This window comes from Anomaloglossus baeobatrachus, chromosome 4, assembly GCF_048569485.1.
Source record: "Anomaloglossus baeobatrachus isolate aAnoBae1 chromosome 4, aAnoBae1.hap1, whole genome shotgun sequence".
NCBI lineage: Eukaryota > Metazoa > Chordata > Amphibia > Anura > Aromobatidae > Anomaloglossus > Anomaloglossus baeobatrachus.
The window spans coordinates 464,352,971-464,364,122 of record NC_134356.1 but is presented as its reverse complement, the minus strand read 5'-3'; the positions used below and the strand labels follow the sequence as shown (position 1 = coordinate 464,364,122).

The window sequence follows — 11,152 nt, the reverse complement described above, 5'->3', positions numbered from 1 at the left end:
GTAGCATCTGCGCAAAAATGGTACCGTTAAAAACGTCAGGTCGAGACGCAAAAAATAAGCCATCACTGAGCCTCAGATCCTGAAAAATGAGAACGCTACAGGTTTTGGAAAATGGCGCAAAACGTGCACCACGTTTTTTGGACAAGCTTGTGAATTTTTTTTAACCCCTTAGATACAAGTAAACCTATACATGTTTGGTGTCTACAAACGCGCACCGACCTGAGGCATCACATAGATACCTCAGTTTTACCATATAGTGAACATAGTGAATAAAATATCCCAAAAACTATTGTACGATCACACTTTTTTTGCAATTTTTCCGCACTTGGAATTTTTTTGCCGTTTTCCAGTACACTATATGGTAAAACTCATGGTTTCATTTAAAAGTACAACTCGTCCCGCAAAAAACAAGCCCTCATATGGCAAGATTGATGGAAAAATAAAAAGGTTACGCCTCTCGGAAGAAGGAGAGCAAAAAACAAAAACGCAAAAACTGAAAGTGCCCGGGGGCTGAAGGGGTTAAGGATTTATCAGCCGATCGACGGGTAGATACCTGTTTTATCCATAATATGCCTTATTTCAAGTGAAAAATTAGGGGATTCTGCTTGTCTATTGGCTGATGGGATTAATATCATTTGCTTTGCTTATATTAGTACCCTTTTTTCTGGTTTTTGTTTTTTTTCTGATTTTTTCCACATTAAAAAGAACAAATAAGGTGGTGAGACACCGAAATATTCGATGTAAAAAAATCAAATATCCGATGTTGAATACTATCTATTACATTGGTATATACATATAAATACATTTGTCTGATATTTATAGCATTTGGTATTTTGCAAATTGGTATATTTAGGATACTATGATGAGCTTTGTTTGACCGTATGAAAGGATATAAAAATGATATAAAAGTGAAAGTTATACAATTAATTAAAATTATTCATTAGGACTGTTTATTTTCGAACTTTCTTGAACCTGAGGCATCTTTGCATGTAATATGATCTCCTTTGTGGTGTGGTTTCTGTTTGAATAAAAATATTTGAATTTATTTATTATTATTTATAGTTGTGATTTTTTAGCGTTGCTTCAAAACACCCAGGTAGTTTACCTTAGGGTACCTTTTGTAATCCAGTTGCTTCTTTGAAGGCTATTAGACTAGTTTTGGACTTTATGTGTTTCTAAGACTTTAGCTAAAGTTCGGTTCGAGATCTGGACTTGGCCTGAATCCTTTTGGAAGTCACTGATTTGGGCAGTTCAAGGCTCTTCTCCCACAGGTAGCCATAAACAGCACTTCCAGGGGAGGGAGTTTGTTTTTTTTTAAACATTACATCCGATAACGCTGTTTTCACCCCCAGTGTGAGCCGTTCAAACACTGCGTCTTCCACTGGGCTGAATAATGAGTGCACAGCGATGCTCGTCTGAGTCATCAGCAAACATAAAAGCACCTGAACTCAAACACTGATTTTTTTTTTTATTTTTTTTTTAAAGTCTGTGTTGGGTACCCGAACAGGGAATGCATAGTGTGACTGCTGCTCCATTTATTCCCTATGGGCCAAATGTATGCTGCGCTCGGCTTTTTCCAGACAGCCCCACAGAGAATGACTGGCGAGGCAGCCGGGCGTCCATCCTGTTGTATCATTTTGTAAGAGCGATAGGCAGATCAAACGCTTTATCTGTCCAACTTGTTTTCAGTGAACACATGTAAACACCACACTGTACCAATCTTGCGCGTTTCCTCCCAGCATTACAAATTCTGATGTTGCCAGTATCACTCAGTGAGATCGCTCTATTTTTAAGATGTCAAATTCCTACCAAATCTTGGAAAAATAAAGCATAAACTAAAGGGGTGGTTCACCCATATTCATTATTGGCCACAATGATATGTTGAGAAACAAAGTTTCTCTCAAATACCTTGTGTTGGCAATAGTGCCTGTGAGCGGCTCTATTGTAGACCACTCATCCCCATCACCTGACCCCTGTGACTCTGTGATCTCGGGGATCTGGTGATGCCACATCAACTTCCTGTTCGCCTGACATCCCTGCAGCTGGCCCTGATCTCAGTGAGTGACTGGGCTGTGGGCGATGTTTCACCGCTCATCACAGCTCAGCATCCCTCCTGCTTGCGCGCTCTGCAGTGAAGGAGGCGGGAGCAGGGAGGTACTGTGCGGTGAAACTCCGCCCACAGCCCAGTCACTCACAGAGACTTGGGCCGGCCACGGTGATGTCAGGCGAACAGGAAGTTGACATGACGTTACTGGATCCCCGAGGTCACAGAGCCCGGCGGTCAGGTGATGGGGAAGAGCGGACCACGATAGCACCACTCATAGGCACTATTTGCAACACAAGGTATTTAAGAGAAACCTTGTTTCTTAACATAATATCGTCGTGGCCAATAATAAATATGGGTGAACCACTTAAAGGCTGCTTTACACGCAGTTTGTGCGTCACGGGCAAATTACTGCCCGTGGCACACAATATCGCTAGGACGCATAACACGTACTTACCTTCCTAGCAACGTCGTTGTCGGCGGTGAACAACCTCTTTTTTAAGGGGGAGGTTCGTGCGCCGTCACACAGTGGCCCGCGGAGGGGCGGAGACCAGCCGCATTAACAACACGCCCACCTTGGTGCCAGAGGATGCAGGAACGCTGTTGTTAGTCGTTCCCAGGGTGTCACACATAGCGATGTGTGCCGTCTCAGGAACGACGAACAACCTGCGTCCAGCACCAGCACCGATTTTTTTGAAAATTTTTTGAACGACATTAGGTGAGTATTTTTGATAGTTAACACTCGCTCATAGGTGTCACACGCAACGACGTCGCTAACGACGCTGGATGTGTGTCACAAATTTCGTGACTCCAACGACACATCGTTAGATATCGTTGCGTGTAAAGCCCCCTTTACGATTGTCATAAATTCGATATTAGGAGAAATGGATGAGATATAGGAGATTCTCTTCAGCTAGAACATCTTGAAGAGTGACCCATCCCACAAAATGGCAGCACCAACAGTACCAGGAACATTCACTCTATGACGAGGTCTTGTGAAAAAGATTAAATATTTCCTAACAGAATTTTATTATTTTTAATAAAAACAAAAAATTAAATGAGCCAAACTGTTATATTTTGCCTGCCCAGTATAAAGGGATAATAAATGAGCAATTTCACAATTTTGCAGATAATGCACATTTGTAAGAACAGCAACATTTTCTGATCACACCCGCGTGTACAACACAGCTAGGTAGGGATTGAGGGACACTTACCTGGGAGCAGCGAGTACATTAGAAAATATTGTTCACAAAAATGTCATAAAAATATATATTAGCTCTGTCCTTTTCTCTTTATGAATATAAATATTTCAATAAAGAACATGCATCCTCCAGGTAAAAGTTGCAGAGTGCATTCTATGTACATAAGAGCAAAGAAGAACAGGTTTTGCCATTTTACATGATAAAATATAAAACAATACAATATTAAAAAGGTAAACACATAAAATAACAGTTTCTTTGAAAGCATCTAACATCCAGAGTAACTAGTGAGAAGCTTCAGAGATGCAACTTTACTTTCCAATATCTTTGGGATCTAGGCTCCAAGGGTTAACATCCCTTATAACCAGTCATTTCCCTGTAGCATACTGTGGAATCACCAGTGGTTTGCTATGGTGATAAGATCCAGATATAGGGTTGTCATGAAGACACCCATGACCCATCAAATCCTTTACATTGATAGAAGGGTTCACAATTTGGAACACCTCTCTAATTCCAGAGGTACTCTGTATTGCAAAATTTCCCCTGTAACAGAAAAAACGGGGTTAATGGTCACTTTTTCTATCAGTCATTTCACCAAAAGGACCATTAAAACAAAAATGTGGTTCCACCAGACAATTCCTTAATATTAGCCGGCTCTTCTGAACATTTGTAGGGCGTAACACCTACTTGTTTTTAGAGTTCATAGCACAAGACCCAATGGCCAATAATGTCCTGAACACACTTGTCAGTGCCTAGGGGTAAGTAATGTTGAAGGAAAAAAAAAATACCTACAGATTTTATAATAGCCTGTGCATAGTAATTAGGCAAAACATGAAGGTGAAACATAAGGTAAGATATAAAGAGCCGGGATCACAGAGAGGGTCACCAGTATCACCAGCCATGGTCACAGCACTAGCCAGTGACACCTAAAACCCCTCCTAAACCACTGCTGTATATAACGTGGGCTGGAAACTCGGACACTGTAGTAATAGAAAGACTGCATGTGTGCATACACTATATAGACTATTACCGCGGATTCAGAAACACACCATGATTGCAGCAGTGTAGGTTTCAGAAGAGCGTATATCATAGTCCATGTATGGACTTCAATGTCCGTATATATATAGTCTAATATGGGTCAGTGAGGTTGTAAATTCGGATCAGATTATACAATGTGCTGATCTGTACCAGCCTTTGCCATGGGTATAAGAGAAAACATACTTTATATATCTGGATGAGGCTAGGATGACTGGTCACAGGCTGCTCTTTCCCGACTGATGACTCTTTCCTATGTGAATATATAGAGAGAGGGGAGCGGGACAAGCCACAGGGGCCAGCGCTTGGATTGCTCATCATCACCAACTGACTTAAAATGACAGTATGTTCTCTATGATACACTAGAGCTTTTCAGAGCAAATAAAGCCGGTCTCCATCGAGTTCAGGTTCCCTTTAATATGCAAATGCCAACTACACGCTCCGGCATAAACTTTAATAAAGCTATGTCATGTCAGAGCTGCAAAGTCTTGTAGGTGTCTAGTACAGTCCTCAGATCTACCCTATAGTGGCCAAAGTCCCTCATCACTGCACATTACAAGCAGCATCACATGTAAGATGGCTTTAATGCTCATTAAAGGCATGTGTGTACGTGGTCTGTAAACATTTCATTGTATTAATGATGAGTGAGCACTATCATGCTCGGATACTCGTTAAGAGCAGTTGATGCTCGGATGGGCGCGACTCAAGTACACAAATATAATGGAAGTCAATAGGGAACTCTTATGGAAAATGCTTGAGTTTCGCATTGATTTCCATTAGGCCGCTTTCACATTGCATTTTTACCTACGTTCATTGGTCTCTTCGCGACTTCCGTCCGAACCCCTCCTCCCTCCCTCGCAAAACGTGTTTCGGACGCATGCGTCGACGGGGCCATTGACTATAATGGAGCAGACAGAGTCAGCGTGTGCTCTGTCTTGCACCATTTTCGGGCATATATGTTTTCTGCAGGCGGACACCCGAACGTAGTCTGCTACATTATGTCAATGGCCCCGTCAGCGCATGCGTCCGAAACACATTTTGTGAAAAGAAGAGAGGGGGGTTCGGACCGCTGCCCCAACAGGACCAGTGAATGTAGGTAGAAACGCAATGTGAAAGCGGTCTTATACTCGGGTACTTGGGCGGCGGCAATCCGAGCATCCAACTACTCTTAACGAGTACCCCAGCAGGATAGTCCTCGCTCATCACTAGTTTGTATAAGTTTCCATATTATTACAATGTTCATAAGTCACAAAGCTAAATAAGAGTACTGTTAAAAAAAATAAAATCCCTTGAAGGAAACCAAAAGGAGCAGTTTTCATGGCACCATAAGTAGTATAGGATCTAAGAACAAAGATGAGAGAAACAGAACAACAACTTGTTATTCAATCAATGCGTGAGAAAATATAGGAATTGATGAAAAAAAAAAAGGGGAAATATCAAAGCAGTAACAAATAATTAGATTAATTTCTTCTATTGCAATTAGTGGAATCCTTCCACTTCACAATGAAAGCCTCCAATAATACAGATAGTGCAGACCACAAGAGTAGACCGCAAGAGTCTATCACAGCTGCTGGCTGGTCAATAAACACTAAAGGGCTATAAAGCGGCCTGTGTCTGCAGTAAGCGATGGACAACATGAAATCCCACGCAGCGTAGCCTGTGTCTGACCAATATGGGTACTATGTAGTCTGGGGAAAGCCCCTTGTGTATATGGCAGAGGGGTCCACGTTCTGGTTACTTTATCAGATATGCTGTAAATAGCATTATGTGCAACTTCAAGTGAAAAGGTTTCAGTCACCCAAACCCAAACCAGTCTCTTCTTTGGGGTGGTCCACCATTTAACCTCAGACTGCAGTTTCTTTTTTTCCACAATGAGAGACTTGGCTACTATTTGCCTATTCACTGGCATATATCGGCACCTTCAGTCTAAGATCCAAGTCATGAGCTTAGGATGGAGGGCTCGAGCCCACCTGCAGTGCCCATGGATTGAAGGGACATTTGTATCCATAATGATCCATGTCAATGAGGAGGTATGCGGAAAACGGATTCCTATGGACTTTACACCCTCTGTAGGGACCTTGGGTGAATTTATTTACTGCCTATTTTACTACTACAAAAGTTGGCACTAGAAAACAACAGGAAAGCAGATATTTGATATGCTTGAAATAATGCAGCAATTAAGTGAAATGCAAGCTACCAAACAATGGGCTAATCTCCTACCTAGCCGAACACTGGGTCAGAAACCCCTAACTCTTCCTACACGTCAAAAAAAGCTTTTCTTACGTCAACATTCAGATTTTCTTCTCAATGACAAAGCACAAAGTACGTGTCCCCTAATATAATCCAACGGACATGCAATGTACGGTATATCACCAAGAGATGTATCATACGAGTTAAATATGACAAAAACCGTTATAGAAAAAGTGCAGCTCAACAACCCAAACCACAACGTCTGAACACTTACTCACAGGCCTAAAACCATCTATACACAATGACGTGTGGTGTCTACTTCGGTGCCATCTCTGGTATAACCACCTGGTGTGGGCACATTCACTGTCACTATCACAGACATGAACTATTCAAAGGTAGGGCACCAGCAGTGGGTTAACAGTCAATATATTGCAACATGTCCAGTGCCTTAGTATATTTGTAACAGTATGAAGAAAGGTCAAGAGTCGTTTCCAAAGAAAACCCATAGTCACATCTGAAAGGCACATTTCAGAGCAGGAAAACTTTGACAACAGTATACTGCAAACAGAAGGATCGGTCGGACACGTATCCCCATGTTGATGGACGTTCTACAGGCTCATAGGACGTCCTCTACAATCTTATTGCTCGTTGGTTTGGTCTTCCGTCTTCTTGTGAAGTTCTTTATCAACGCTGGATAAGAAAAGTAAGAATGAAAAAAAATAAATCACAGTTTGTTAAAGAAAAATGTAAAATGACTCAGTCTAAAGTAACTGCAGGTTCAGGAAATTTTTGTCAAGTTATTTTCTAAAACAGAGGGACAGAAGTGCTCAGCTGGAAGCTGCTCTCCGGCGAGACTGAAGACCTAGACTGGAGAGGCTCAGTACAGACAGCAGCGCTCTGCTGGACGCTTCTGCCCACCCCATTTAGTGATCACACAAGGTCTCAGTACTCAGTCTCAGTACTCAGACCCATGCAGATTAGAGCTGCCATAGTAGTGATGAGCAAGAATTACCTCGGTACTCATTAAGAGCAATTTGATGCTCGGAGAGGCGCGATTAAGTAGCCAAGTATAATGGAAGTCAATGGGGGAACTTTACGGGAAATCTTGCGGAAATAATGCTCCAGTGCTCCATTTACTTCCATTACACTCGATGCAAAAGTCGTGCCCATCCAAGCACTCATCAGCTTTTTATGAGCACCTGAGCATGGTGGTGCTCGCTCATCACTACCCATTACGAGCACCCAAGCATGGTCGTTCTCACTTATCACTGGTTGCGAGCTTTCAAGCCATGTCCTTTAGAACTTTCAGTACGGTACTAATTTTTTTTTGTTTTAACAAAAGATGAATTTACAACCCTCTTTCCAACAAGAGAAGCTGAATTTTCACCACCTGGTTTGTGGTACTTTTTAGCTGTTTAGAATGCAAGACCACATTTTCTATTTCCACAGAAAGATAAGTAATACAGCACACTGTGCACACAGATTGTCATTGTTCTCGGCAGCACGTCTCATTACACAGCACAACGTGCTGCCAAGAATGAGGACTTTCATGCAAGCTTAAAAATCCTTTCACCTGACGAGTGAGCATTTTGTTCTCTCTTCGGGTAATTGGCAACCTGTTTTCACTGGAAGATTATCGTACAATGGGTGATGGTAGTTAGGCTTATTCAAGATAATTGTCCAGTGTAAATCCAGATAGTGTGAGCATTTAGACCCCCAACAAGACATAACCGGCCACAGCAGCAGTTTGTTTTTTTTATGGAGGAGCAATTGACCAAATTTTACAAGCTTGAACAAAAAAACCCCATCTTTTTCTCTAAACTGCTTAGGCCCCTTTCACACATCAGTTTTTTGCCATCAGTCACAATCCGTTGGCTTGACGAATCCATCGCAGATTGTGGAAAAACTGATGCGACGGATAAACTGAAAAAACGGACCCGTCGCATCAGTTCTTTCAGCCCAACAGTGTTTTTTTACACCCCATCTGAGCATGCTCAGTTAAAAAAAAACAGAATCTGTCACCAGATTACATCATTTGATAGATTCTGCGCCCATGGGCTTTCATTTTACCAAACGACGGATGGCAGCAGATCCGTCGCTGTCCATTTTTTCGACGTAGACAAAAAACGTTACTATGTCCGTTGTCTCCATCTGATAGACAAACAATTTTCAACGGATCCGTCAAACGACGAATGAAACGTGAGGCTATCCGTCGAAACCTGTTGCGAATACAAGTCTATGAGAAAAAAAAAGGATCCAGCGGCATCAGTGGCCGGATCCGTTTTTTTTTTCAAAATTCAACGGATTGTGACTGATGGCAAAAAAACTGATGTGTGAAAGGGGTCTTAGTGTAATAACTGCCCAAGACAGCACGAGGCTACAATGTTTAGATACCTCGATGACTACCGCTTACAGCTAGGCGGTTTCAGCACAGGTAACATACTGCAATACAACGCCGCATGGTATGTCCTGACATATGAGTCCGGCAATCACTTCCAATAAAGCTTTTTTATGAAATCCCTTTTGGGGTTTGGTCATTGGGATGATCTTGTACATTTCAGTGCAACTTTGTGTCATATCAATGTAAGCCAATTTCATGTGGAGACTGGTTTATCAAACATTCATTAGGCGTGTCATTGTGCCAGTATCATGGTGTGGTAGCTGAAATACCGAAATGGAATACCTACTGTAGGGTCTTACAGAGTGGCCGAAAACCACAATATGCTGTATGGCATGGTTTTCAAATTGCAAAGTCATGCAGCCACTAAGTGTCCCTTCATTGTACACCTGGTGGCCGCCAGTCAGTGTGTGGTCAGAAAACGACCCAATATATAAATCAGGTTTTGTGTTGAATGTATTTTCTTAAAAGCAATGGCATTTTTTTATATCAATTTTTTTAATAAAAAAAAAAAAAATAAAAAATAAGTTATCTTGCAATTTTCACAGTGGTCATAATTCCTTTCCTTTCAGGAAGCGTTTCCATCAAAACTCCAAATCAGCAGGTAAATTATAAGGACAGGTAAAATCTCTATACGCAGCTGATAAAACAGGATCCACCAATCACAATAGGTGATGTCACACCCGATTTTGCTCCCCTCCATCCACAACCTTTGACCTTTGCACACGTGCATTAGATGGTTCAATACAAAAGATAGGGTCAGAGTGTGTTCATTGTGGCCATGTACATGTGTTGTTTCCTGAAACTACAGGAAGTATAACTCGATTGCTACATGATCACTCAGCTTTTTGAAGAGATGAAAATCCATACATTTTTCAAGTAGAAACATTTCAAGAAAGATTCTTTTTTTATAGAGACTGTGCATATGATGTCTCTTTATGCAGAAACTGCAAAAGTGAACATAATGCACAGCGATGTAATAACGACATTGCTGTGTACATGTTCCATCATGTTCCGTAATATGCCAATTCAATTAACTGATCAGGGTTCAAAGACCATGAAACGGTTAAAACTGACAAGCTTATTCTTTAGGTGGCTTCTTCTAAGGCTGCTTTCACACATCTGGTTTTTGCTGTGCGGCACAATCCAGCTCTTTGCAGAAAAAACGCAACCGTTTTTTTTTTGCCGCCGGTTGCGTTTTTTCCGCATAGACTTTCATTAGTGCCGGATTGTGCCGCATGACCTTGCGTTCGGTCCGTTTTTTGCCGGATGCAGCATATTTAAGCCCATGCGGCGGCCGGATGGAACTTTGCCTGGCACGTTTTTTCGTCCGGCGAAAAAAAAACGCATTGCACCGCATCCAGCTGATACGGCGCTTTTTCCAATGCATGCCTATGGACGCCGGATGCAGCACGATGCGTCAAAAACCGCATCCGGCCGCCGCATGCGGTTTTTTGCACTGCGCATGCTCAGTGTGCCACAACCGGCAAAAAACGGACAGGCCGCATGTAAAAACTTATGCAAAGGATGTGTTTTTTTCGCCGCATCCGTTACATAGGTTTTAGAGCCGGATTTAGCCACACTGCTAAAACCGGAGGTGTGAAAGCAGCCTAAGACGTTGGTTGCTAATTATAGTATAATATCATAGGAAAATTTAAAAAACATCAAAAAATGGCTGCAAAAAAATGCCAGCCAAGCAACTTAAAGACCACCGGCTGTGCCTAGGAAAGCACTGGTGGGTGCATAGTTATGTAAAAAGATTTGGGGGAGGGGGGGTGGTCCTTTTCAAATGGTCCTGAAGTGGTTTTGTAAATTTTGGAACAGTTTTGCAAGGTTTCTTTCCTGAAGTATTCTTAGAAGGAGTTTGAATGGACAGTGCCCTGTTTGTGGCGCTTTCTATCAGGATTGATGGATCCACATAAAAAAAAGTGACATGCACTCTCGTTTTTTTTCCCACCAAGTATTATGCATATGAACAACGTGGACTTCCCATAGAACTTTAATAGAAAAGTTTTCTAAGAGTTTTTGAAGCAGTTTTAGAAGTGGATTTTGGTGAGAATCTACTAATAGACAAACAAAAAAAAAATGAGTTCAAACATTCCCTAAAAAAGCCTTAATGACCAGTGTGAAAATGTTACAATTTCTAATTTTAATTTTTCAAACATCTTGAGATATTGAAGAAAAAAAAAAAAAAAAAAAAAAAAAAAAAAAATGGCAAAAATGTAAAAAAGTACATTTGACACAAAATTCAGAATTACGCAAGGTCATTCACGGATGACACTTTTC

General features: G+C 41.5%; 1 protein-coding gene across 1 annotated transcript in view; it reads right to left on the bottom strand.

Moving 5' to 3' along the window:
* Window positions 1–3,049: 3,049 nt before the first annotated feature.
* The window catches only part of BNIP2 (BCL2 interacting protein 2), a 61,709-nt gene continuing 53,606 nt past the window's right edge, over window positions 3,050–11,152 (bottom strand). The window contains exon 11 of the mRNA XM_075343642.1: window positions 3,050–7,158. Coding sequence (XP_075199757.1) covers window positions 7,107–7,158 — 52 coding nt within the window. The 3' untranslated portion in view covers window positions 3,050–7,106. The remainder of the gene's footprint in view (window positions 7,159–11,152) is intronic.